Genomic DNA, 27762 nt, shown 5'->3' on the forward strand with positions numbered 1-27762 from the left:
CGGTTTTAGGGAACAGGCGTGCATGTTCAGCTATGGCTGGCTTTTTATTGGGTATTGGAGAATCCAAATTCAGATCCTTTGCAGAGCAAGCCTCCTGCCCGCTGAGCTATCTTCCTAGGCCTTTTAAATTCTCAAAGTTGACTGCACAATAATTTGAACTGGGCAGAAAAGACTTCTAAATATTCAGAAAATAGTAACATAAGAATAAATGAACACATGAAACATTTCCTTCTTCTTAAATTCTCACCGTTGGCTACCCAGGGTCTTTGGGGGTTGGCTTTACCATGTGAAATCTGTGCTAGGAGATCTCAACTCTGGATTGAGAAAGCAGTGCCCACTGAACTGGTCATCAGTTACCTGTAGATCTACCACAGAAGCCCATTTCTGTTTAGTACCAGGAGTTGGCTCTATAAAGAATTCGGGAGCTAGTCTTTCAGAATAGCTAGAACCGCAACAAATACCACAAGGCTTGGCACACTGACTTTTCCCTGGCAGCCAGATGCATTCCTAAGTGGACATAGCTTTAGAACCTTCCCATTCCCCTTAGCTCCCAGGCCGGTTCCCTTTATGAACAAGTTGTGGCATTTGGGCATTTCCTTAAGTTTGTTCCGATAAACGCAGTTCCTGGTTTTCCTGATTTGGGTGGCTGAGTGACTCTTTCCAGGAGGTACTTACTCTATGACTCTGCTCTTTGACTCGCGTGACCCTCTCTCCAATCCCAGCTGGGTTCTTTTTCTTGCCTCTGGGATTTTCTTTTCAGTTTGATTTACTTAGCAGCTTCTGGAGCCTTCCCCAAACTGGATTAGCAGCAAGGTTCCTGCAGTAACCCTTTCATTACCAGAGCAATTTTCTTCACACGCTGTTTTGAACTTCAGCATTTACAAGCCACTCCTGGACAACTCAAAAGGTAAAAGGACCCGTGATTCGTTCTTGCTTTTACATGTCCAGGGTACTTATGGCGGAGTCCTTACGCTTTGAAGCCATTTTCTTTCTTCTTTGAAAAGACAAAGAAGGGCAAAGGGCTGAGGCAGGCCTCCCTTCCACCAGGGCAAAGCACAAATCTAAGGAAACAGTAAAGTACTGTCGAAATTCTGCAATTTTATCGGAGACGAATAAAGGTGACCGACTCAAGTTTAGTGTTATATGCATTTTGAATTCTTTTTCATGTGTTTTTGGCTACTTATTTTCCTGCCTCAGCCGGTAGTGAAACTTGGAGAGTAAAAGCCAAGGAAGCTGTTGCTAGCATAGGCACCTTGCTCCTATTGCAACCATTAGCCAGTGTGGATTTTTACTTAGTAGGCTATATACAGACTCATGAAACCACCACTCTGTGACGTGGCAGGTTTAATGGTTGTTCCAAAGTGGCCTAAGGGATCAGAACAAAGGCGGTTATAAGGAGTTATGAACAGAATTCCCAGAAACATTTAAACCCTGCTATAAACCTAGTACATGGCAGTTACTATTAAAATGAAAACTAGAGTCACATGGGACCATGGCTGTGGAGGGCCTTGTTTAGTTTAGTGTGATGCCATTCCTTGGATAGAGCATCCAGGACTGCCTAGGAGTGAGGGGCGTGAGGCACTGAGCAGTAGCAAGCGTGTATTCACACCCCTCTCTGCTTCTTAACTATAGATGAAGTGACAAGCCCTTCCGAGTTCCTGCTGCCTTAACCTGCCCCACGAGGGATTGTGCGTTAAACATTGAGCTGAAAGAAATCCATTCTCCCATAAATTCTGTCCAGGTTTTATGCCAATCACAGGGAAAGAAGCTAAGACACGATGGAAGGGAAGAGATGTGAATTTTACTCCAAGATGGCATTGACTCTCTCTCCTTCTCCCTCTCCCCCCCCTCCTCCTCCTCCTCTCCCTCTCTCTATATAATTTATTTTCCATGTATGGGTGTTTTGTCTGCGGCTATGTCTGTGCACCACATGCTTGTAGTGCTCGTGGGGACCAAAAGAGGGCGTCAGATCCTCTGGGACTGGAGTTAACAGCTACACCTGGGTGCTGAGAATCGAACCCTTTTCTGGAAGAAGAGAAAGTGCTCTTAAGAGCTAAGCCATCTCTCCTACTCCGATGACATTGTCTATATGTAGAGGTTGTGTTTACAATTTCATAGCAGGGGAGGCCCAGAGGTTCAGAATTGTGTGTGTGTGTGTGTGTGTGTGTGTGTGTGTGTGTGTGTGTGTGTGTGTGTCATAAGCAGTGGACAGACACCCACAAACATCGAGAATACTCATTTTGTCTTGTACAGCTTGTAAGGTGGAGGCTCTTGGCAAGTTTCCGAATGAACCAGAATGGTCGCAATGCCTTACAAATAACTTGGTGTTCATCTTCTGTTACCTAGGCACTGCCTAATGAAAGGCCACACTAGTTTCTAGTGGCAACTGATTCTCCAGGGACTAAAAACTCCAGGAACAACAGAGCACATTGCAGAAGGTGTGGTAATACAGACGAACATACTAATAGATTCCTGCAAAGACCAGCGTAAGTTCTCAGATGAATAATACGCACAGCAAGTTTGGGACCTTATACTATTGGAACTGTTTCTGCTCTAAAAGAATTTTTTTTTTAACATTTTAAAATACGGCAGAAGTGTGCCACAATATTAGGAGACTAGAGCAGAACAAAAGGGTTTCCTGGATGTCAGGGAGAGGGTGTGTGCACACTAACGTGTTTTGAACCTTGAACCAAAAGAAATGACAAATCCATTTACACCATTTCTTTTCATAGGGTAGTTAATCATTTGCACCAAACGAAGGACTCGGGATATAGTCCCGGGGAGCAATTCCAAACCATTCACTCATCCATCTTCCGACCTTTTTACTCTTCGTAGTCCACGATGCCCTGAAGACGAGTATTAGTCTAGTCAAGGAGAGAGTTAAAAATTGCTCTGGGTTTGCACGCGGCAGGGACCAGCCTTTCACATTGTCCCACGTGGTCCCAGCAGGTGAGTGTGGGTGTGGGCGCGTGCGGCTCGTGGTGTCTGCGGAGTGAGCGCGAACACGTGTCAGAATGGCTGGGGTCACAGTGCATGTCCGGGTGTCACCTCATCCTTTCTCGGAATAGTCTCCCGGACCAGCCCCAGAGAGAAACCGGCGTCTCGGGCCCACTCACCGGAGGCGGTGCGGGAAGATCCCGCCGTGCGCGATTGTGAGTGAGCGTGGGCGCACGGGGGCCGGGCGATGGCGAGCTCGCGCGCAGGCGCAGAGTGCGCGAGCCGGCGGTCGCCGCAGAGCGCGGGGGGCGGAGCCGGAGCGCGGGGACCAGGCCATGGCGGCCGCCGGGCGCTGGTGCCGGCGCTCGGCCCGGGAGCGCCTTTGTCGCCGCGGAGGATGGTGACCTCACGGCTCGGGCCGCTTCCGCTGCCTCTGCCTCCCGAGACGCCGCAGCCGAGGCCGGACGCGGGAGAGCCGCCGCTGTAAGCCGCGCATACCGGGCCCCCCGCCGTCGGAACCGAAGATCTCACCGGAGGGGCGGGAATCGGAACCGGGCAGCAGCGAACACCGCCATCCCCAGTGCCGCCCCGCAGGCAGGGAGGCTGCGGCTCCAGGTGACTGCGGTCAGCCGGGAGCATCCCGCAGGCCTGCTGCCCACTGCGCTTCCCCTCCCCCACCCTCGCTCCTCCCCGCCGCGCCCCCTCCTCCTCCCGATCTTGGCCGGGGCCTGGTCCCCCCCGCCCCCCCGCACCTCGCCCTCCCGCCCACCCCTGAGCAGCAGTCGGTCTCCTGCGACCTCCTCGCAGAGCCTCATAGTGGTTCCCGGGGCCTCGGCTTGCCTCTTCAGCACCCTCCATCCTTCCTCTCTCCCGCGCCGGGAGAGGGAGAGAACCCTCACATTCCTGAGATGCCCTCACTGGGGCTCGCCCCTCTCTGCTCTCCAGTACCCCTGTTGCAAGGCCTTTCCCGGTCTGTCTCGCAGAGGTGCCCAGTCCGGGTTCCTTTGCTCAGGTTTGCATTTCTAACTTTCCCTCTTTTGCGTTTTTGTTCACTCTTTGCATTCAAGCTTCCTCCCTCTTTCCTGGCGTCTCCCCACCTCGCAGCCCATAAACTCAGCCTAACCATGTGCAGGCAGTGCAGGTTGCGGGGTTCAGAAAGAGCTGCCAAGCCCATCGAGTTAGGGGGACCCCTGGCTTAGCGTGCGGTGTGTCACTCTTCAACCTCGAGCTGCTCTTTCTTACTGTGTTCCTTTTCCCGTTCGCCATCCCTGGGTTCGCCCTCTCCAGCACTGCTTTCCCACCCTAGGACCCTTGTGGAGTTAACCCCCATTCTATCTGGGGCTTAGGAACTTGGCTCGACTCTTGTAAGCGCGCCTTTCGTTGTGTGGCGCGGTAGAGCCAGCACCCTTAGTTGAGGCAGGGAGCACCCGGGCCTCTCTTCCTGGCAGAGTTTCTGCTCCACGTAATCCCCTAGCCTTGGGGTTGCTGCGTCCGTGCCTTGCTGCTGTGCTGTGCTTGCTGCCAGTTTGCGGCGAGCTGGCTTGGGGTTACTATAGTTCAAATGTATCTGAGAAAAGCAGGCGGGGTGGGGGGAGGTGCGGGGAGAGAGTGAGATGGGGCGGGGGAAGGGGCCTTTGCAGTGGGAAGGCATCAAAGATTAATGGATGGCTTTGCATCACTGTCTGCAGTAAACAGGAAACTAGTCTGAAAGGAAGGGGGGTGGTGCGTAGAGGCCGTGTGTGTGTGTGTGTGTGTGTGTGTGTGTCTTTATTTTATAAAATACCGAGTGTGCAGTTTTGTGAATCTTGAACCAGACCCAAAAGGATGAGCTGTCGGTGCTGCAGTCGTGACCCAGGCTGAGCGTCCAATGGCAGAGGTAGCATTGTTTTCCTTCTCTCTGTCGGTCCCGGTCCCTTATGTTGGACGATGGCTCTTTTTCACATAAGTGTGGACTCTTATCCATGGATGTGGTTTCGGAGATGATGAGGAATCACAGGATTGCTAGTAGTTTCTGTGGAAACCAAGTACATACAAAGTTAGCTAGCAACACAGTGGGAGTGGGGAGGACTAGCTATATTTAAAACGTGTGCCAACGCTTATGTAAGGAAGTTCTCTTTCCTGGTTTCTCCCTTCTGGGCGGAGTTACTTCGGATTTTAGGGTCCAGCTTTGCCCTCTCTTGTCTCTCTTTTTTTTAAGGTCTCAGCATCCCAATAGAGAGAGCTTAGCATCGGTTTTAGATGATTTAGATTTTGTTTTAATTGCTGGCGGCAAGGAAAGGTTGATGGTTTTTGTTTACCTTTCAGAGGAGGAAAGAGGTGTGACTTTCAACCCTAAATCATCTATGTTATCGATTTAAGTTGTCGCTAATTTTATGTGTTATTCTTATTTTTGCTTTGCCTTTTTAAAAAGGTAGTTAAGGAGTTTTATCTTTTATTTTTGTAATACCACCTTTTCTTTCTTTTATTTAAGATAGTTTTTCCAGCAGAGCCCAGCCATTCTATTTTTCTTATTGTCAAAGATTCTTTATCTGAGGATCTGTGTTTCCTAACCCTCAAGCCCGATAATAAACTGCACATTATACAAAAGATTGTTTCCATGTCTTGGAGAGGCATTTATTGAAACAGCTATGGTTTGGGGTTTGGGTGCATTTATTGAATCTTTCTGTTTCTGGGAAGAAAAATTTTTCTGTTTCCAGGATGAAAACTTTCGGGTTTTTTTTTTTTTTTTTTTTTTTTTGCTGTGGTGCTCTATAAAGTGGGTTTGAGTCATCCTTAGTTTATGTTGCTTGCAGAGACATGATGGAGCATTCATTTCCAGTTTCTTTCTATAACTCTAGGGAGTGTTTGGATCTCACAGGAGAGGTAAGATAGTGCAGAAAGTATATATATTTGCACTTGGGTGTGCCAGACCTTTTGTTTTGGCTGTCCTGTGTCTAGGATTGTTGGTTATCTGTTACTATGCTTTGCTAATGCTTGTCTCCTCCACATGTTTCTACGGGGCATCTTTCTAATGACTTATAACAGGTCCAGAAATAAGTGATCCATGGAATAGGTAATAGATTTGTTCTTAAGTGGGCTACTTCATCTACTCCAGTCCCCTCAGACATTTGGCTCATGAGTGACTGTGTTGGTCTTTGTTTCTGGGCATTCTTCTGCACTGGTAGCTTTGGGAACCCACTGTTTCTTTTTTCTTTTACTTGTGAGACAGGAGCTGTAGGTGAGAATTCCCACAGAACATGCACTTTTCGGCTAATGGGTTTCTTTTGTAATATAGATGATCCCTCTAAGGATTAGGTGGCATTTTTCCCCACCTACATTCACATCCAGATTTCCACAACAGGAGTATGTGCTACTTTTTCTCTTTAAGAGCTACAATAAATGGGAATTGTCCTCATTTAAAAAGTAACATCAAACACAGAAGAAAGTTCCAGATTAGATAAATACTGACCCCAAATAATAACTCAGTGATGCCCAGTTTTGCTTGTTAGACAAATGGCAGTAGTGATTTATATTGGATTCTAGAATATGCAGAAATTGTGACTTTCCAGTATTAAGGCTGCCTACTGTTGTTTTCCTCTAGGTTATGGGACATCTCTTAGGTACCCAAACCTGCAGAAGCTCGGGTCCCTTTCAGAAATGGCATACGGCTAATGAGCATCCTTCTGCATGCTTTTATTAAATTGTATTAATGCCATTCAGCAGAGGCCTAGGGGTGGGACCCAGGACAGCTTTTGGGAGTTGGTTCTTTCCTTCTATGGTGTAGCTTCTAGGGATCGAACTCAGGTTTCCAGGCATGGCAGCAAGGACTCTCTGTTTGCTGAGCCATCTCACCTGTACCCACTCCCCGTGTTCAAAGCATCTCTAGATTATTTACAACTCCTACTGCAGTCTATGAACTAGATAGGTAGTTTTTATACCTTACCATTTAGAGATCAGTGACAAGGAAAAGTCTGTACATACTCAGAACAAACATTTCAATATTTTCAGGGCAAGATTATTGACTGCACAGATACAGACCTTGTGGATTCACATGGTTGACTATAGTAGCAAGAGCTTCCCCTCAGTCAACAATTCTCGACTATGGTTTACAGCCAAAGCTGGTTATAGAGATGTTATTCTTCGTGATAGTTTCTCCTCAGGACAGAGTTGCTCTGTTCGTGTCCCACGGTATATTTTTTGTATATAGGAAAATGATTAAAAGCTCTTACTCATTTTGAGTCATTGCAGTCTTTGTCTGACAGCAATGGCATATTATTGGCAGTGTGTTTACCTATATGACAACATTACCATTATGGGAATGATTGACAAGAGGGTCATTAATATCCTCTCAGTGGTGTGCAGGGTGTCAGAGCTAGGGAGTTTGACAGTTCCAGAGTCGGACGGGAACACTGACACTCAACTAACAGCAGTCTGTCACTATAATTTCCTTCACAAATAAATGTTTTCACTTCTGTAATGTCTGAAATTACTGCCAAAGCTAGAAATGTGTTTAGCTTTCTCAGCAGAATTCTTAAAAGGATATTGTCAGAGCCAAGAGTCCAGAAGCCTCCTTACTCTTAAAGCTATCCTTCGCCCACTTGGGCTTGCCCTGTGCCGTTTCACAGATGAATTTGTAGCTATTTCATCAAATTGTCCTCTAAGATCCCGATAACTGCTTTCCAGTTCCTTCCTCCCCGCAACCCCCCGCCCCCGTTCTTTCCATTTTCTTGATGATTGTACTGTCTAAGCAAAGATCTTCCAGACTCAGAGCTTGGCGTCTCCCATGGCTATGCAAGTCGGCCACCGTACCAGGGAAGCATTTGATGAGTTTCATTTTCCTTCAAAGAGAGACTCTGAGGATTCAAAACTAAGTGTAGAAAAAGAAAATAATATTGCAAGTTATGATTCCTGTGTCTTCATCGAACATTCTCTGCATTGTAAGCTCAGTATTCAGTTGGGAGTGTGGCTCTCTAGGCTTTCTTCACAGAGGCAGGGTGCTGGGTTTGAACTCTGCAGCTGTAAAAAGGAACAAAAGGAATACCTAGTACGTCGGTTTTAATTCTGAGCAAACAAGGACAAGGGCAGATGCAGACAACTGAACTGAAACACTCTGATTAGTACTGTAGGCTTTTTCATTTAGTAAATATGTACGATTTTGCCTCTCAAATAACTACACGGGGAGGGTATTTTCTTCAAATTAGAACAAGTTAGAACGTTGTCGTGGGCCGTTCTTGTTGCCAGGTAGATTTGGAGCCGGAGGCTTCTTTAAGTTTTGAAGTGTGAACGTTTAGTCCGAATCACACTACTGGGGCAGATCTGAAAGTGTGAGCATTCTGATGCATTTATTATAAATAGGGAAACACAGTAGGATGTTTCCGGGACGGCGTGGGGGGGGGCGTTAGATTCCTGGGAGGCTCTCAAAAGGTGGTCCGTGCTGATTTCACTTTACAGCCTTCATCTTTTGATTTTTTTTTTTTTTTTTTTTTTTTTTTTTTTAGGTCTGCTCCAAGGAAACAATCAAAGACCAAACATGGCTGCAAAGGAGAAGCTGGAGGCAGTGTTGAACGTGGCCTTGAGGGTGCCAAGCATCATGCTGCTGGACGTCCTGTACAGGTGGGACGTCAGCTCCTTTTTCCAGCAGATCCAAAGGAGCAGCCTCAGCAACAACCCCCTCTTCCAGTACAAGTACTTGGCTCTTAACATGCATTATGTAGGTAAGTGTCTGCATGCGCGTGCTCCTGACTTCCTGACAACTTTGTTTCGTTCATACGCTAAGGGTTTCTGGAGTTACATCTAATCCCTTCTCCTTCCTACCTCTAACCCCTCCCACGTGCCCCTCTCTGTTCTCTTTCCGTATTTATAGCGCCTTTTTGATTAGTTGCCATTCCATCCATGTTTTAATTTAGATAAAACGAACCTCTAGCACACGGAGTTGACTGTGCTAATAGATGCATTTGCAAGTTTTGTCTCATCGTCCTATAGGACTAACCAGAACCAGAGGGAAGCAGGATCGATTTTGCTAGACTTAAATATTGGAAGGCATGGGGAAACATTTTTCCTTTTAATATGATGAAATGTGAAACGGGAGAGATACTGTTCCTGGAATCTGGCCTCTTCTGGTTTGGGATTAAGTAGGAATTGCAAAGTAAACTTTTTTTTATTCAGTATTTCTTATTAGTAAAAAATTATTTTATAGTTGTATGAGGGTGTGTCTAGATGAAGAGAAGTGTAACATATTCATGCAATGACTACCGTGGCCAGAGGGGGCCGTTGGAGCCCCTGGAACTGGAGTTACAGATGGTTATAAGCAGTCATATGGGTGCTAGGAACCAGAGATCCGGGTCTCCTGGAAGTGGAGACAGTGCTCTCAACTGCCGAGCCATATCTCTAGCCTTTCTTACTATTCTCGAGTCAAAATAAAGCATTAAAATCGCTTGCAAATATAATATTCGCTTCAACTAAATGAAATTTTAGTGTGTAATAGTTTTTTCCTGAGAAAAAGATAATCTTATATAAGACTTGGTATGTTTTGAGGTTAAAGAAAGTCAGGATATGGGGTTGGGGATTTAGCTCAGTGGTAGAGCACTTGCCTAGCAAGCTCAAGGCCCTGGGTTTGGTCCCCAGCTCCGAAAAAAAGAATAAAAAAAAAAAAAAAGAAAGAAAGTCAGGATATTCAGGCATGAAACAAAATCTACTCGATTAGCTTTCAGCTTAGCAACTATTGAAACACAGATTAAATGGTGTGTTATACATAGAGACAATTTTGTTAATGGATTTGTAAAGCGACAAAGTACATCTTTTTATAAAATGGTAGACAGTTATTCTGCTTGAGATTTTCATTTTATCCTTAGAAGGGTTTCTGAGTCCCAACACCTTAGCCCTTAGAAGCCTGTCAGAGTATCCCAGATCAGTCATTAGGGGAGAAGTAAGTCGAGGGAGATTCAGAGCATGTAGGCACCATGAGCTCATCTCTCTCGTGTGATACCACAGTGGGAAAATGACGGGGACTCTGGAATGCTCAGCCTTAGACTGTCCACGTGAGCCAGTTATGTATGGAAAGTAGTTCCAGTCAGGTGTTGAACAGAGAATGGCACATTTTTTTAGCTTTCATGTGAGACGTGTTTTACCTGTGGTTTTAGAAAAGCCCTGTTATCATTATTGTCTCTAAAATGTTAGGACTAGTTATTATAAGACAAGTGCCTCGTAGGTAGAAACATTAATTTTAGAAGTTGGATAGGTTCTGATTCAATTGAAATCCACTCTGTCCTGTGACTTTAGGAACTCAGTTGAGTCTTCTTACATACAGTGGTTAGGTAAAGTCCATGGTAGGGTGAACACAGCCTCTGTGTGAACTGGCATTTTGTTGTCTAGGGTGCCTCTGTCAGAGTACTATGTAATCTAATGCTTCCTTTTATAACATTTACTCCTAGATACATTGTAAAAATTCTCAAGTGTCAGAGAATTGCATTTGTGGTCAGAAATCAGAACCTTAGAAGTGTTTGTTAAAATTATTTCTTTCCCTCCTGTCTGTTCTTTATATAGTCCTGAGTGCCTCAGAGTAGCTGTTATTTCCTCGTGTAGAAGGTATCCTGTGTGGGTGTAAGTCAATATGAGTACATGTATCTTCTTTTTCTCTGTGATGGGCATAGTGGGCCTGGCTCGAGAGCCTGGCTCTCACTTGCTGATGTGGCAACATCACTACTGTGTGCAGGTGTTTGTGTTGTTTGTTGTTGTTGTTGAGACTGGGTTTTACTGTGTAGCCCAGGCTTCCCCCAGATGCTGTATCAAAGCTACCATCCCCCTGCTTCAACTTCCCTAATAATCTCCTGACAGATGTTTATCACACCTGGGAACATACAGTTTTGTGTTGTTTTGTATTTTTAATGTTGGCACATTCTAGTCTGCCAAACTGTAAGCTTCTACTTAAATGTTCCCCTGCCCCCACCCGATAAGTCTTCACTCTCAAGCGTTTAGAGCTGGGTATGACGTTGTGTGTCTAGAATCACAGCACTTGGTCGGCCTAGGAGGAAGGAAACTAAGTTTGATGTCAATCCAAGCTACTAAATGAGTCCCAATCTCAGAAAAACTGGGGGTGGGAGGGTGGGTTGTGTTGTGTTCTGTTTTATTTATTGTGGTTACATTGAACCCTTTGCTCTGTTTGGAACTTCTCTGCCTAGGCCATGGTGTGTTGTTGAACAGTTTCTTCTTGACAACTCTAAGGCATATGCATTAATTTAACTCCTCTTTTCCTCAGTGATGTGTACTAAGTTCTGTATGCTCTGGTCCAGTCCAAACATCCTCCTGTTGTTTTAGGCTTGTGTGCCTGTGTCCAGTTAGTACCCTGTCTTTTATTCACTGAGGGCTTGGATGGTGTTCTATAGCCTGAGATGGTTACTTTCTTCTTTCTTCTTTCTCAGTGCTTTTATTATTAGTTTCCTTTTTCTTCCCCCCTTCCTTCCCTCCTCCTCTCTCTCCCCACCTTCATCCCTTAGGAGAGGAAGCCTCTTAAAATTTGATTTTAGAAAATCAATTTTTTTTCCAAAAAGCAGGACACAATTTGAAATAACTGTCAATCCTGTTCTCATCAAGATTCAAAATTATAGCTCTTTCATTGGTTTTCTGTGAGAGTTTAATTACCTAGTTTCACTCCTCAGACAAGAACCCTGTGGAAATTTTACTGCATTTCATTGTTACTGTAAAATGATACCATTAAGGATGTTCTTCTGTGAAACCATGGGCAGCTTATCTATATTCAGGATTTTTTTGGTTTAGAAAAACAGCGACTCGGGTTGGGGATTTAGCTCAGTGGTAGAGCGCTTGCCTAGCAACCGCAAGGCCCTGGGTTCGGTCCCCAGCTCCGAAAAAAAAAAAGAAAAGAAAAACAGCGACTCATTGGCTTCAAACTGGCTAATAGGATAGGCCAGCTGGTCACTGACCCCAGGCCCTGCCTCTTTCTGCCTCCATGGCACTAGTATGGTCATCGCACACACACTCTGCATGACCTGTTGTTTTGCACTGAGCCTGGGAACCTGAGAACTCGGGTCCTTGCTTTGCCCTTGTTTGCTTTTTCTCTTACTAAAACACTGACCAAAAGCAAATTGGGAAATGAGGATTTGTTTCAGCTAACACTTCCAGGTCCACTATTGAGCCACGTCAGGCTGGAACCCAAGGTGGAACCGAAGTCCAAGTTATGGAGGACACTGCTTACTCGCTGCCTTGGCCACTGGCTCGTGCTTAGCGTGCTTTCTCATAGAGCCCAGGCTCGCCTGCCCGGGGATGGTGTCACTCCTAGCGGGCTATGCCCCCCACGTTAACCCTCAATCAAGACTGTCTCACAGATAAAGACACGGGCCAACGGGATCCAGGCAGTCCTCAGTTGTGGTTCCATCTTTCCCGGTGACTCTAGGTTATGTCACATCCACAGTAAAAGCTAACAAGTGCCCCCCCCCACCCCCCCACCCCCCCCCGGTCTACCTTCCCTCCTACCTTCCTTCTTTGAGACAGACAAAGTCTTGATAGGAGCTACTCCTTGGTATGAGGCAGACACAGGCTTGCTAGGCACTACTCCTCAGTACATAGCTCAGGCTAGCCTTGACCTCTCAGTGCTCTTTCTTCAGCAGTGTGGGCCTCCGCCATGTTCAGATTCAGACTCCCTAGGTGTTTGTGCTCCATTGTCAGCTTTGGTGGTTGGGGGGATCGCTCACAGTTTTGAGCTCACAGCTGTTTCTGTTCAGGCCTCTGGACCACCTCTGGATGGAGCTAGTGTCCCCTCTGCGACCATGAGCAGTCAGTCGTTTGCAGTCTACCATGCTTCGTCTGCTGCACTGAGGCCCTCTCTTGTAGAGATCATGAGCTCCTGTCTGGTCACGTGGGCTGTCATTATCTCTTCGTTTCTGCAGGCACTTGGTCTTCAGGGAGCTCACCTCTAACCACCTGCTAGATGGCTTCATGTGACTACCCTGGACATTAATTACCTCGCCACCAGCCACTGCACTCACACTTTACTTCATGTCAGACTTCTTCTTCCTCCTGTGTTTACTCTCTTGGTAGCAGATCCGTCCTCTTGATTACCTAAGCTAGAAAGTTCACGGCCACCTCCACTTCTGTATTTTTAACCACTCATGCAGAGAGCAACACTTAGATCTGCTTAAATATGTTTTTCAGAGCTGACCGCCAACCATACCCAAGCTGCTGCTTTGACAATAAAACTTACAAATATTTCCTGCCCCAGGTCTTTGTCTAACGTCTTTGTCTTCTCTATTCTTTATGACTCCTTCTCTTCTCTTCTCTTCTCTTCTCTTCTCTTCTCTTCTCTTCTCTTCTCTTCTCTTCCCTTCCCTTCCCTTCCCTTCCCTTCCCTTCCCTTCCCTCCCCTCCCTCCCTTCCTCAGTTCTTCCATAGTCCTACCATCTTTCTAATAAAAGAAATGGCTTTTAATGTTATGTGTTTATTTTCTATTTTATATATTTAAGTGTTTTGTCTTCATGTATGTCTGTGCACCCTGTGTATACCTGGTGTCTGTGGAGGCCAGAAGAGGGCATCTGATCTGTTGGGTTTGAAGTTACAGACAGTTTGTGTGCTGGGAATCAAACCCTGCAAGAATAAGTGCTCTTGACTGCTGAGCCATCTCTCCATCCCCAGTCAGCAACTTATTAAACAGGCCATCATTTTTAAATGTTGCCAGTTATAGTTATAGTTATAAATTGCCATTGGCTTCGCTTCATCATTATCAACCTTATTCAGGGTCGCTGGTTACTGTCACAGAGCAGATAGTGATGCGTGTTCACTCAGAATCAAGCCGTGAGTCTGAGTGGTTCTCATGGTGGAAGAGGTCATGCTACCTTGTCAGAAGCAGGCAGATAGCTATTTGTACCTGTTGGATGTGTGGATACACAAACAGGCTCTTCTTTTGATGTTGGATGTCCATTCGGAATAAATAGGGTTTTGTTTGTTTGTTTGTTTGTTTGTTTGTTTGTTTGTTTCTTTTTATACCCAGGAGGATTTTATAAATGATTTGTGGGCATTGTATCACAATCAAAAATACTTGTCAGTATTCAAAACAAGAGTGATTGCTTTATGTCAGATCCTTTGTGGCTCGTAGAGAGAAGAGTAACTGTGTAGAGAGCACACTGCCAGCATTTTCTGAGGATGGTGAAAGAAAAAGCAGGAGGGAGAAAGGACAGGTCAAGCATAACAGTGTTGCCAGGGTCTTGCCTCAGACTCGGGGATCAGCAGGATGTGGTTGGCTTCTGGCTTAGATAGCAGAAAGCTGAAAACATTTTTTTTGTATTAGAGGAAGAGTTAGAAAATAAAAGGATTGGACACAAATAATGTAGTGAAAAAGTTAGTCACTGAGGGGAGGTTGCTGTGAAGGGAAACATTCTGGGTTTCCCCTTCTGGGATGGGGAAGAGGACCTGTGTTGGGTGTTGGAGTGATGGGTGGGAAGGTGGAGGGGTTGAGGTTGGGGTGGGATAATGGCACACAATAAGACATCTGCAGGTGGAGAGATCTGAAGACGCAGCTCCTGGGAGTCCAGAGACAGGATGAGGGAATTGTGTAAAACAGGGAGGAGACGCTGAGGAAGGGTGGGCGGTGAGAGGAGCCCCGGCTTGCCTCTTTGTGCTGCATCTAATTATGAGGTGGAAAGACGGTGCAGAGTGCAAGGCTATTTCCAGTTTCAAATCCACAGTGATAGTTTTGAACTGACTGAACCTTGGTAGTGAAATTAAAGGGATAACCTTCATTTGTTAATAGTTACTCGGAAAATAATTCACTTCAACATGTCTATACTGCTGCCTGGGAGGCAGAACGGCAACCATTTCTGTTTGTGTCTCTGCTGCAGGTTATATCTTAAGTGTCGTGCTCCTCACTTTGCCCAGGCAGCATCTGGTGCAGCTTTATTTGTATTTTTTGACTGCCCTGCTCCTCTATGCTGGACATCAGATATCCAGGTAAGATATCCAGTTTCCGGAATGTGGGATTGAGTTGAAAGTTTGTGGGTTGTGTTTTAGTTTGTGTTTAATGTCAATATGGTGTTTTTTATGAATATTGTTACAAAGCTAAGACTTAGGTAGGTACATTTGTATTAAGCGGGGCTTTGTTAGGTTGGGTTACAGGATGTCGTGGAGTTAGTCCGGCTGCTGGTCTTCTACATTGAAAGTCCAAGAAAGTCAGCTCTAATACCTGTGGCGGATGCTGCTGTGCCCAGATCGATGTGTGTGCCAGCAAGTGTGAGGGAAAACAGGCAAAAAGTGGCACTTCCTTCTTCCATGTCCTTGTATCTGGCCTAGCAGGTTTGGCCACTTTAGAGTAGCTTTTCTACTTCAAATAATCCGATTAAGCAAACCCCTCACAGCAGTGGACAGCCAAGGCGAGCAGCGCAGTAGGTTTCCAACACGGATTTTTACAGATACTTTTCCCGAGGATGTTACCATTCAAGATGAATAGCTGGAATTCCGTTGAGATTATGGTTTTGTGGGGTGGGGGAAGCAAGACAGGAAATAGGCCTTAAGGTCACATTTAGAGATGAGCTTTTGTATTACCTGAAAAGGGAGTTCTCTGCAGACAGACTGAGAAACAGCTCAACTCGCCCTGACCTCGGCCGGTTCGGTCTTCATTTTGAAGATAGCCAGTTTAAAATGGTGGGAGTCAGGGTTAAGTTGTAGAAGTGTAGGGGGCTGGTTACATCAGTTACTCGGGTCTGGGAGACTAAAATGTCAAAGCTAAAGTCTGCTTTATGAGTTTGCTGCCTGTGGAGTTGAGCCTGAAGTGTTAACTGGAATGGTGTGTGCATATTTCCAGGTATAGTTTCTTGTGGAACTTCAGTTTCATACTGTTTGATTGACATGTGCTTACTGTAATGAAATTCACTCTGAATTCTAAGGAGATTTGGCAGTGGCCTTGGGTATAAAACAGACCTTCCACATTTTAATATTGGCTTGGAATGACCTCATGTTACACGTGTGAAACTGAATTGATTTTTAAAATGATAAAAAAAAATTGTAATTTTTTTCTGGTTATAAAATTGCAGTGCTCACTGTAGACAGATTTTATGGAAGTGCAGAAAGCTTAAGGCAGTGACATTTACCTGCTCTGTTAGTGTTCTGTGCCCCCAGCTTCTTTCCATGTCTTTGCATGTGTTCCTGTGTTCTGTGGAGGCCCCTGAGCTGGGTGCAGCACCCTCACTCTCTTTGGTGTCCTCACTTCTCAGACCCACAGGTTGTGTCTTCAGCGCTCAGTCCTCTCTGCTTGTCCGCCCTGCTCCTCCCTGGGTGAGGGCAGTGGTACCTGGAAGGACTGCATGTCCTTAACTTCTGCCCTTCTTTTTTTTGGGGGGGGGGTTCTTTTTTTCGGGGCTGGGGACCGAACCCAGGGCCTTGCGCTTCCTAGGCAAGCGCTCTACCACTGAGCTAAATCCCCAACCCCAACTTCTGCCCTTCTTACTGCCCCAGATGTCAAGTCATGCAGTCTGGAACTTACAATACGGTCCCAGATTCCTTAGACTCCTCACCGTGCTCAAACCAACCTTGGTTCCCCAAGTAGAGGCAGTCACCTTGGTCACTTTGTGGGTCAGTCAGTTTCCAGTTATGTGACAGAGAGAGCAGCATGACCTTTCACAGCTGTGCCAGATGGCATCCGTTGGTTCATACCCAGAGAGGAGATGCTTTGCTGCTCATTGTAAATGATAAAATACTAAACAAAGAATTTTAATAAATATAAGTCCCATCCATGGAATATAATCTCTTTAGGACCAGGGCTCTGGAGCCACCGTCTCAGTGTGCAAATGAGTGCCTAGACACCCAGGAGCCATGCAGTTCATTCTTAGATGGAAGGCTGGGTGGCTAGATGCATAGATACACATAATTGCAGGTTTCATAACTCACTGCTTCCTAGTTGGTGTGCACCAGAAAGATAAGACTGAGTTTCCACACCTCAAGAAACGATGGTGGCAATCTCAAGGGACAGCTCTACAAGTAAATGGGCCTTTCAAGTTCTCAGTTCTGGAGGACAGTGAAGGCTTTTGAAAGTTCCACTAAAGTTCTGTGAGGATACACCACAGTTGTGTTTTGTGACTGTTTTCTGGTGCTATTAGTCTTTTAAAGTTAACTCTTTAAAATGGTGAGCAGCCATGATCCTGGCTATCTAGAGAAGATAATCAAAAACAACTCAAAATTCAAGGTAGAGCCATCAGAACTATTGTTTTGATTACAGTCATAATCCTGGGTGGAAATCCTAAGCATTTCCATGTGGTCTAACGGTGGAGTGAGAACCCAAAACATGTAATTCTGTTTCCATCTTCGTTATTACCAACCCACCCACTTCTAAGTGGGGCAAAATCCTGTTCTGTAAGGAAAATGGAACCTAGAACAGCTTCAGGGGTACAAAGAAGAGTCCTTCTAGGGTGTGACCATTGGAATTCTTTAGTTTTAGCATACTGGTTTTTATTTTAAATGTTTTCATCATTAGAAAGCTAAAACATACCAAAGAATTTGAATATTTTGTAGTGGGCAAGAACAGTTTCCCCCTCTAGATCACGGTCATCTTCCTGAGTCACTTGAGGATCTGCAGAAAGAATCTTGTGCAGGAGAACCGCAGGGAGGGGTGGTCCCCACTTGAGTATGCGTCTCTTAGTGGGGGACGTGATTAGTGAGTGGAAGGAGAATTGTAGAGTCAAGTTTTTCAGCTCAGGGAGTATGGTGCTGTAGCAAGCCTCTGCTTGGAAGCAGCAGACAGTGCCTGCTTTAGAGTTTTAATGTTGGATGACTTTGAAAATAGGACATATTCTAGTGTTTTCCAAAGTCACTGTAATTCACTGTCTTTCCATTTCTCGTCAAAGGTTAGCAAAGATGTACTGCCCGAGAATTATCTGTGACATGTCACATTTGAAATACTATATTTAAGATACAAATATTGATGTTTGTATTTTTAATATACTGACACATTAAAATTGCAGGTCACTTAATTCACTATTTTTGAATATTTATAATGTCACCTTAGTAACCAAATTTAAAAATGCTTTTACATTTTGGTTCACGTGTGGCTTCACACAAGGTTTACACAGCCCTTTAAAGTGCCTAACAGTGCTTTTGCAGAGCTGTGCAAATAAACTGTGGTCACAATGGATACTCAACTTTTCTAGTCCCTCTTAAGACAGTGGTTTTCAATGCTGTGAACCTTTAATACAGTTGCTCATGTTGTGGACCATAACTTATTTTGTTACCACTTTATAACTGTAGTCTTGCTACTGTTATAAATTTTAATATATGCAGGATATTTGATGTGCAACTCCTGTGAAAGGGTTACTCAGCCCTGAAGGGGTCATGACCCATAGGTCGAGAACCTCCCACCATAAGTCCTTGACCATCCCTAGACTACCATGGCTCCCCCCAACACCCCCCCCCCCATGTGGTTGTATGTGTGAGCAGAGACCAAGGAACTAGATATCCTGAGCTAACATTGCCTTGACACATTGCTGACCCAGTGCTCAGCTAGGTTGACCTGCTGGTGAGCTGGGAACACCTTGTCTCCACCCTACGTTGCTAGGATTACAGGACATGCATGGCCATGTCTGCATTTTTCTGTGGGTGTTGGAGGTTCCAGTTCTGAGCCTAGGCTTTCCCGGCAAGTGATCTCATCTCCTTAGCCCGTTTGGTCTATTTTGATTAATTTATTTTGAACTATACAAGCATGATCTTTGGCGCCGAGTTTTAAGTGGTTGATTGGTATTGCAGTTTTTGTCTCCTCCTTTCCCTGCTTCTTGCTGTCCCTCCCTGACTCCCTCCCTCCCTCCCTCTTGTATGAGTTTGTTTTGTTTTCTTTTTAAAGCAATGACGTGCTTCTAACCCAGTGAGCTATGCCCCCAGTACTTCTCTCCAGTGTCCACTGGGCAGCTTTGGTGCAGTGTATGACCTGTTGTGCACCCATGCATGGGCATTTAGGTCATTTCTGCTTTGGAGTTCTTGTAAGGTGGACTTCTGTGTGCTGGATATATGTGTATGTGGATATATGAGTTTACTTCTCTTGGGCACCAACCTTGGCATAGGATTGCTAAACTGTACAGTCTCTGTATTTAGCCCTTTTTTTGAGCGCTGCAGGGCTGTTTCAACACCCTTGCCAACAAACATTTCATTGTGGCGTTTTCGTCATGAGTGTGAAGTGGCAGTTCCTTGTTCTTTGGATTTTGTCTCTTCAGCTACTAAGTGTAAATCTTATCTGGAAAAACGTTTACCCTTTGCCAATTATTTTGATTGGACTGTCTTTATTATTACTGAGTCTGGAAAGTCTAAATTCTGGACACAGGTTTCCTACCAGATAGTTAACAGAGAAGTTATCTCCTTCACTGCTATAATAAGATCCAGGGTCTGGGCTGGAGAGATGGCTGAGCCCTTCAGGGCTCAGGCTCCCAATCAGAAGGACATGGCACAATGAGGTTTGCTCCTGGAGGTTCAGTATTGGGCAATTTCAATAATTAAATTGCTACTTTAGCAATTTGCCATAGAAGATATTTATCCATATTAATTTTCCAAATTGAAAATTTTATCAACACTTGCAAAGTTGGGTCTCTGTCTTTTGTTGTTGATGTTAATTTATTTATATCATGCTGATAATTATCTGTCGGTAAAAACTTGTTTGAAATTTGACTGTAGGCACAGTCTGTAGTACAGAAGAATATTTAAACCTCCTTGAGTTCACTCAGTACAATACAAATGCTTAAAAATCTTCCCATTTATGTACGTGTGCGTGTGTGTGTGTGTGTGTGTGTGTGTGTGAGTGTGTGTGTGTGTGAGTGTGAGATGCACTACGATGTACATGTAGAGATCATATCACAACTTCGAAGTTGGTTCTCTCTTTCCACCATCTGGATTTGAACTCGATTGTCAAGCTTGGCGGCAAACACCTTTGCCTAGTGAGGCATTCCATCAGTCCTGAGTGTAATAAAAAATATTTATTGGTAGTATTCTAGTTAAACTTGGTTACAATTTTTTAAATTATTAAATATTATTTTCCTTGATTTTAAAAATTGTGGAACGCTGTTTTTCACGTGTAATGGTATAGTTAATATACATCCGCAAATGATTATTGCTTTAAAATGGAGACAACCCAGAACTAGCCCATGCATGTTCCTGTGAGCTTCTGCTTATGAATCACATCTATAATTATTGCTTTTATTAAAAAAACAAAAACAAAGCGAACAAAAAACCCTGTTAAACTTTAGTATTTTTAACTCTTGGTTTATGAATTAACACATCGATTTTACATGTGCCCTTAATTAAGTTCCCACTAGAGAGGGCTTTGAGAAGAGGAAAAGTATATGATTTTCATTCTGGGTGGATGAGCATGGGGGTTTGCTTTCAGATGTAAAGCAGGCTGTAGATGGGGGAGCCCCTGTCCCGGGACAGGACATTTTAGCTGTGCTCAGTCTCTGTGGTGGGGACTGAACATGACCTCTATGTGGTGGCTGCGGCAGCTTCCCCTCCCCAGCAGTCTCACAGCCAGAATGTGTCCCCAGACAGCACTGAGCCACCTGGGACCTGAGCTGCTGCTGTGAAGGGATCCTTAAGTGGGACGCTGTCGTACATACACTAAAGGTTAAGTCTCCACAGGAGCAGAGTGGACCAGTTTCCACATTCTTTCCTCTTGGTTTGGACATCCTTAAGTCTAAGCTGTAAATATCTGCTGAGGAGGCCAGAAAGGAGTGGGGAGAAAAAGCAGGTATGAGAATAATTAAAATCCACCTGGGTCACCAGTCCAGTCACTGAGCCCGTGCCAAGACTGCAGTAGGTGTGAGTGTACATGTGCGTGCATGTGTGTGTAGGCATTAGGCACTTACATGCAGGTGCTTACGTACCTGAGTGGGGCTCTTGTGTGGTACTTCTTATTTGTTCATACCACAGAGATTTCGGGCTCTCTTTTTTGTTAAGTATGAAAGTAGATTAGGTTTCTTTGAAATTTGCATCTTTTGAAAGCTTCCTGTAAGTGGCCAGAATGTATAGATTGTTCCCACGATGTCCAGGGGCCACGTCAGACTCTTAAGAGGCTCTTGCATAAAGGGTTCAGTTGCTAGCTGTGGCGGTAAGCTCCCTGGATTTGTTAATTTTGTTGCTGCTATTCATCTACTTTTAATGGCTTTTATGCTACTTTATAGCAAGATTATTTTTTCTAATTGCAGGGTGGTGTCTTTGAGGGCTTTTCTGTGTGTCTCACACATTCTTTATCCCCTCTCCATCTCCCCAAAATGTTGAAAGTGGTGAGGCTCCCACAGAGGACTGGAGAGCAGTGTCCCGGTGTTCGGTTTGGTTCTGCAGTGCTTGGGCTCACTGTCAGCATCCCACACAGTACATACATGGCAAAGGTCCACGGAGGAAAAGACTCTTTGGTTCCCAGAGTGGCAGGAGTGCTTGCTTCCTGCTGGCTTAGTGCTCTGTCCACTTGATCTTCCATATTGAGAAGTGGTAATGTCCCTTCTGTGCAGTTCATCTGATCATTTCAGATAAAATTAGAGCTCCTTGGCCTGTACCACGAATTTGTCTCTGTCCTCATGAGTTTTGAGGTGTGCACGTGTGTGGTGTGCCTGTTGCCTGTTCACATGTATGTGATTGGATGCACATGGAGGCACATGTGTTGACACCAGATGTCCTCCCTCCATTGTTTTTATTTACCAAGGCAGAGTCCCCAGCTGAACCCAGAGCTCTCCGTTTATGGCTCTTCTAGTTAGCCAGCTTGTTCCCCTCCCTCTCTGCCTCAAGTTATAAGTGGTCCCCAACTGTCTGGCTTTTATGTGAAACCCAATCCTCATGTTTGCAATAACAAGTGCCTTAGGCACTGAGCCATCTCCCAACTGTCTTTCCTGCTTCCCCCTTCTCGTCTCTACCCTCTTCCCACCTTTCCTTCTCCTTCTTTCTCATTCCCCCTTCTCTCCCTCCTTACATCGTGAATTAGAACTTGCTGGAAGTGCTCTCTTTATCAGTCTGAGTTGCACGGAAGGCACATTTAAGTTGGACTTGGAGATGTTTGTTAACACAAGTCCTCCTTGCAGTTTGGTGTGCAGTGCTAATCTATCTAAAAGTCAATCTTCATAGTGGTTTCCCTATGAGCTGAGCCCTCACCACAGTCAGTTTCACTTCCGACAAGCTCAGCTTAGCTCAGCAAGGGAGCCTACCTGCTTATGGGCTCGTCTGTCTTACCAAAGCTAGCCAGATGGATTCTGAAGGCCTATCCTGAGAAAGACAAACTTGATGAAGGTGAAGGGAGGTAAAGGGCCTAGGGAAGATGCTGCTCTCTGGACTAGGTTGGTTGATAGGCAGGGACAGGTTGGCCTGAGCAGCGAAGGTGGCAGCATTTGGAGTGAGCCATGCCTGGGGTCCTTGAGGGTAGCAGGACAGGCACTGGCAGGAGGGAATTGGTTAGGTGCTGTGGTTCTAACCCCAAGGCTGATTATTCTACTGGGATGTAGACCTCCCTTGGGGTCCTTAGCTGACCAGTGTTATGCATATACAGAGCATGAAGAACAGAAGTAGTGAAAGGGGTTAGAAGGCTTTAAGATAAAGGCAGTGTAGACCTGGCTTTTATAACAACTTATAAAGCCAGGGGTAAAACAAGCACTACTCAGGCTGAAGTAAAAGGTGCACAGAACCAGTTAGATGAAAAAGAACCTGGCAGTGTAGACTGTCAGCTGTCATTTTAAACCGAGCCATGAACCTGAGACTCCCATTCCCAAAAGTCTGAAAGGATCACCACATTTGTGTTGTTACTACGGCATTTCGTACAGCTGTAAGTAACTAATTGTGACAGTGGTGCTGCTTGTGGCCCAGCAGGGTGCTGGCATCGTGTATATGCAATAGTTCCTATTGGAGTAGCAGTCCTGGCCACTGAGTTATGTCCCCAGCTTCTCCTTGTACGTTTTGTTACGTCATATGCGAATTTAAAATGAGAAAAGTCAAAGACCAAGCGAAACTTTTAAGAAGGTGGACTAGATGGGCCATGGTGGTGGCTAGTGACTTTAATCCCTGCACTGGAGAGGCAGAGGCAGGCAGATCTCTGAGTTAGAGGCCAGCTTGGTCTACAGAGTGAGTTTCAGGACAGCCAGGGCTATACACACAAACCCCGTCTCAAAAAAAAAGGGCTTAGGTAATGTGAGCACCTGGCATTTCTCTGTGCAGTGAGATGATCTAAAAGATAACGGTGAGTTTGCAGTTGCACTGTCAAATGTGGATGATAACAGTGACAAGTCTAACAGGGCCCTCCGTTCTACGTGTCAAAATGAAACCATGACTCCCTGGTGTTGCCTGCTTCCAGTTCTCTTGCTATGCTACAACATCCTGGTAAAAAGCAGGTGGGCAGGGAGGAGCGTTTTGCTAGCCTCTGTGGGGAAGTCGAAGCAGGAGCCTAAAGCATCACATTCACTGTTAAGAGCAGAGCGGATAGACACACGGACTCTCGCTTGCTTCCTCCCGTGGTCCAGCTTCCTCTGCTCTCACGGGTATAGTCCGTAACACAATGCTGCCTCATTCAGGGCAGGTCTTTCTGTCTCAGTCATCAGTCAATCATCAGACAGTCTCCCACAGACATTTTGACAGTCAACCTGTTCAGGACAAGGCCTTAATTGAGACTGCCTTTTTAGGTGATGCTAGGTTGTAGCAAATTGGCATTTTAAACAAACCACCATGGGCAGTTAAGTTCATATCCCCACACTCAGGCCCTCCTTCCTCAGGCCCTGTTGACTTCTAGTCTGCTTTCTGTCCGTGAGGTTTCCCTGTCATCTGTTTAAATTTGAAATGGACCAGTGTACAGAATGTGCTAAGGCCACGAGGAAAGAGCTGGGCTTCAAGGGCCTGGGCAGTGCCAAGACTCAGCCATTTCTTCGTCATACAGAACTTGTCGCCTGAGTGGCATTTCAAAGGCTTTGTGAGTATTAGTGGTGTGTTTGCCTATTGTTTCTCTTCTACCCCAGGACTGGGAGGTTGGTGACGTGGATCAGTGTTTGGGTGTTAATTGCAAAGGTTGCACTGGTGCCTCTTCCATTCAGAACTGGCTTTTGGGGTTTGCTGCTCAGACCGTGGGATGATGCTTAGCCTTTACCCACCAGGCGCTAATCATGTGCTGTCCTCCCCAGCTGAGGCAGCCCGTGTGACAAAAGCCTCCCCTCAGACAGTTGTTCCTGGTTGACAAACGCTGACTCAAATCTTTCCTCCGAGACTCTGGATCTTGTCTTTCAGTACAAATGCAAGTACATCATGTGTTAGGGACAGTCATAGGGTCACAAAGGACAGTACTCCATGGCCTGAGGACTTAGTCATTAGCCTTTTAGTCATTCCCTAAACTGTTCTTTTTTTTTTTTTTTAATTAGTTGTAAAGTTTGAACTTTTGGCAGCCCTCCTGTCCAGTTACGTAAAGCTCGTTATGCTATGCTAAAGGAATTCAACCTGATTGCCTAGCTGGAAGTAATTTCATGGAAAAAGTAAATACAGAATTCTGTTAAAGTATTCGAAACATTGAAAGTATTTTAAAGCATAGAAAATAACAACATTTGAAGGAACAGGGAAGAGTTATTTTCCACAAACTTTCGTCTCTAATATAAAAAGCTTTTGTCGGCTGGCTTGTCCCACCAGAGATTCAAGTTAAGATTCTCCCCTTCTGAGCCTCCTGCCTGTGCTTTCAGTGTGAACAGTTCTCACACGAGTGCTTAAAGCCTGCTGTTTGTCCCATCCTGAAGGACCTGCATTTGGAAAGTGCTCCTTGGTGCAATCTGGTTCTTGTTTAAAAATGTAAACACTGGAGCCGGTAACTTCCTTAAGAACAGACACTCCTCCAACTGGGGACGGCCGCGTGCTTCCCCACCTTCACAGCCACCTTATTCAGCTCCAGGGCTCCCGAGTCCATCTCCTGGCCTCCCCAGGCACTGCACAAAGGCACAAACCACACACAGATGTACACATATACACATACTGAAAAAAAAAAAAAAACGTTTTGAAGATAGGGATTGCATTTTTTCCTTCTTAGATATTTTCCTTAGGTAGTACCGCACTGTCCCAGATCCTCGGATTTGGAAGAATGGTTGGGAAGGACTACACTGCTGTGAGTCAGTTCTCTAGCTACTTTGTTGCTTAATGTCTAAGTCATGAATGGTTGAGGGACAGACCTTGGAGGCAGTAAGACTAGTGGCGATGGTAGCCAATGAACTTCCTGTGTAGTTTGTCTTTAGGCGCTGTCTGTTCCTAAGTTTTGAGAGAGGATGTCTCGGTTGGTGTTGTGCTGGGTATGAAATGCTGAGCAGCGTGATGGGAAGGAGAAAAACCCCCAGAGAGCAGCTCCACTGCCCTCTCTGTCGGATTCAGTCCTGGTCACCAGCGTCCGGTTCCACTGTATGGAGGATGAGATGAGGTCCATCTCCGTGTTTACCTCGTCGTCTCTGAGTCTTTCTCAGACATGGAAAGAGAGGTGGGACCATGTGCTTTACAAGAGCGGGTGACAGCCGCCTCTCCCTCACGCAGCACATTGTTTCTGTTCTTCAGGGACTACGTAAGGAGTGAACTGGAGTCTGCCTATGAAGGACCAATGTATTTAGAACCTCTCTCCATGAATCGCTTTACCACAGCCTTAATAGGTAAGTATTAAGAAGTAAAGTAATAGGGGTTGGGGATTTAGCTCAGTGGTAGAGCGCTTGCCTAGGAAGCGCAAGGCCCTGGGTTCGGTCCCCAGCTCTGAAAAAAAGAACCCCCAAAAAAAAAAAAAAAAGAAGAAGTAAAGGAATAGAAACTGATCGGTTTTACCATCTATTGATTTAAAAAAAACTGATTCATAATCATTTAAAAATAATTTAAAAATTCAAGTTTTTTATTGACTCTCCGGATGAAGCTTCTGTTTTGTTTTGTCTTTTTGTTTGTTTGTATCTAGGAGTCTTTGTTTTATTTTGATTGTTTGAGGTAGGGTCTTGCTGTGTAATAGGGGTGGCGGGCTCAAACTTCTCCCTCCACTTACCTCAAATTCCTGACTTCTTCCCTTTGCTTCCCTGATTCATGTTTTCATAGGCAAGTGGTGCCACACCCAGTTTGATCTGTATCTTTGTATCTTTGTTCTCCTCCCTCCCTCCCTCCCTCCTCCACTCCCTCCCTCCCTTCCTCCATTTCTTGCTTTATATCTGATTGTACCTCATAGCCCAGGTTAGCTTTGAACTCACATGTAGCCAAGGATAACCTTGAACTACTACTTCTCCTGAGAGCTGGTGTTTTATGTAGCGCTGGGGATTGAACTCAGGGATTTATACTTGCTTACGTTAGAAACAAAGAACAATCATGTACAAAGAAACATAAATAAAATGGAAGAAGCTGGACCTGCAGCTCTTTTGCAAAAAGGATAAGACAGAAGCCATACCTAGCTAGCAGACGTGAGCACACTGGGGCAGCAAGGTCGCGTGGAATTTATCCCAGTGCAGGTGGTGACTGGCTTTTCTCCATTGTCTGGGGTCTGACTCACAGTCTTTGAAAATTGGCTTATCTTATAGAATCAGCACAAAGGAAGTCAGGGGAAGGGGTTAGGGGTCAGGAGTCAGCACCTGAAACCATTATCCAGTTATGGGAATGCAGCCAGGCCTTTGCAGTAGACAGAGGTGTTGTCAGGTGGAGATTAAAAGGTTAGCATAATAGATAAGAATTTAAATTCATGGAACTTAGGGCCTTAGACTGGGTAGACTATTTTTATAGAAAACAAACAAACAAAAAAAATCACTCCATCACCCCTCACACTGGCAGGCACTCTCCCAACCACGCTACATACACCCCAGCCCGCCTTTACTTCCTCACCCACATTTACTAACTTGCTTTCTTTCTTCCTTCCTTCTTTCCTTCCTAACCCTCCCTTCCTTTCTCTCCCTTCCTCCCCTTCCCTACTTCCTTCCTCCTTCCTTTCCTCTCCTCTCTTTTCCCCGCCCCCTTCCTTTCTTCCTTCCCACATTTATTGAGAGAGTGAGTGTGAGTGTGAGTGAGTGTGAGTGTGTGTACATCAGAGGTCAGCTTACAGGAATTGCTTTTCTTTCCATCCTGTGGGTCCTAGGACTCCAACTCAGGTCATCAAGTTTTTCACATAGATTTTTTTTACTATTTGTATTTGTCATATCAAAAACAGTTCACAGAGGCTTGTGGTTCTTAAAGGGTTTTTAAGTATCTGAGAAGATCAGTTTTTAAACAGCTAGTCATTACTTTGAAAGGCTAAAGCAAGGTAGATGTGTCTCAGATTTACTTACTGCTGTTGAAAGTGAGTGTCCTGTTGTCAGAAACAAATCCCGTGCATGACTGAAGCACAGTGTTAGTCAACCATAAAAGTGCTGGCTTAAAAGCAAATAGGTAGAGTCCTGAGAGAGTCACCCACCGTGGCAGAGACCCCAGACAGGAAGTCAGGGAGCCATCTCTCAAGCCAGGCCTCCTGTAGGACGGTATTAAAGAGAGGGAAAAAGGTCTTCTGAAATGATCGCTCAGATCTCTTTACAGAGAAGCCTCAAGGGTAGACCATGAACAGGGCTCTGTGTCTCGGGACTGATCTAGGCTGCACAGCTAAAACTCTGGTGTCCAGGATTCAGCCACGTGTGGCTGCTGAGCATTGGAAGAGCCGCTCTCACACATGGTGTGGCTGTGTGCAGAACACACACACACACACACACACACACACACACACACACACTCAAGGTATACTTACTGCAGGAGGGGGTAAAACATCTCTAACATGTGCTGATAAGATTTAGGGTATATTTGATTATATAAAATATATTGTTTTTACTTCTTTTCTGTTACGTTTTGAAACGACTACTAGGAAAAATACACATGCTATGTGTAGCCCCTCTCTTCCTTCTGCGG

General features: G+C 45.2%; 1 protein-coding gene across 1 annotated transcript in view; it reads left to right on the top strand.

Annotated features, from left to right (window-relative positions):
- Window positions 1–3265: 3265 nt before the first annotated feature.
- The window catches only part of Rnf145 (ring finger protein 145), a 44375-nt gene continuing 19878 nt past the window's right edge, over window positions 3266–27762 (top strand). The window contains exons 1-4 of the mRNA NM_001105778.3: window positions 3266–3552; window positions 8415–8630; window positions 14760–14868; window positions 25429–25520. Of these exons, the coding sequence (NP_001099248.1) occupies window positions 8447–8630; window positions 14760–14868; window positions 25429–25520 (385 nt within the window). The 5' untranslated portion in view covers window positions 3266–3552; window positions 8415–8446. The remainder of the gene's footprint in view (window positions 3553–8414; window positions 8631–14759; window positions 14869–25428; window positions 25521–27762) is intronic.

The sequence above is a fragment of the Rattus norvegicus genome, chromosome 10, assembly GCF_036323735.1.
Source record: "Rattus norvegicus strain BN/NHsdMcwi chromosome 10, GRCr8, whole genome shotgun sequence".
Lineage (NCBI taxonomy): Eukaryota > Metazoa > Chordata > Mammalia > Rodentia > Muridae > Rattus > Rattus norvegicus.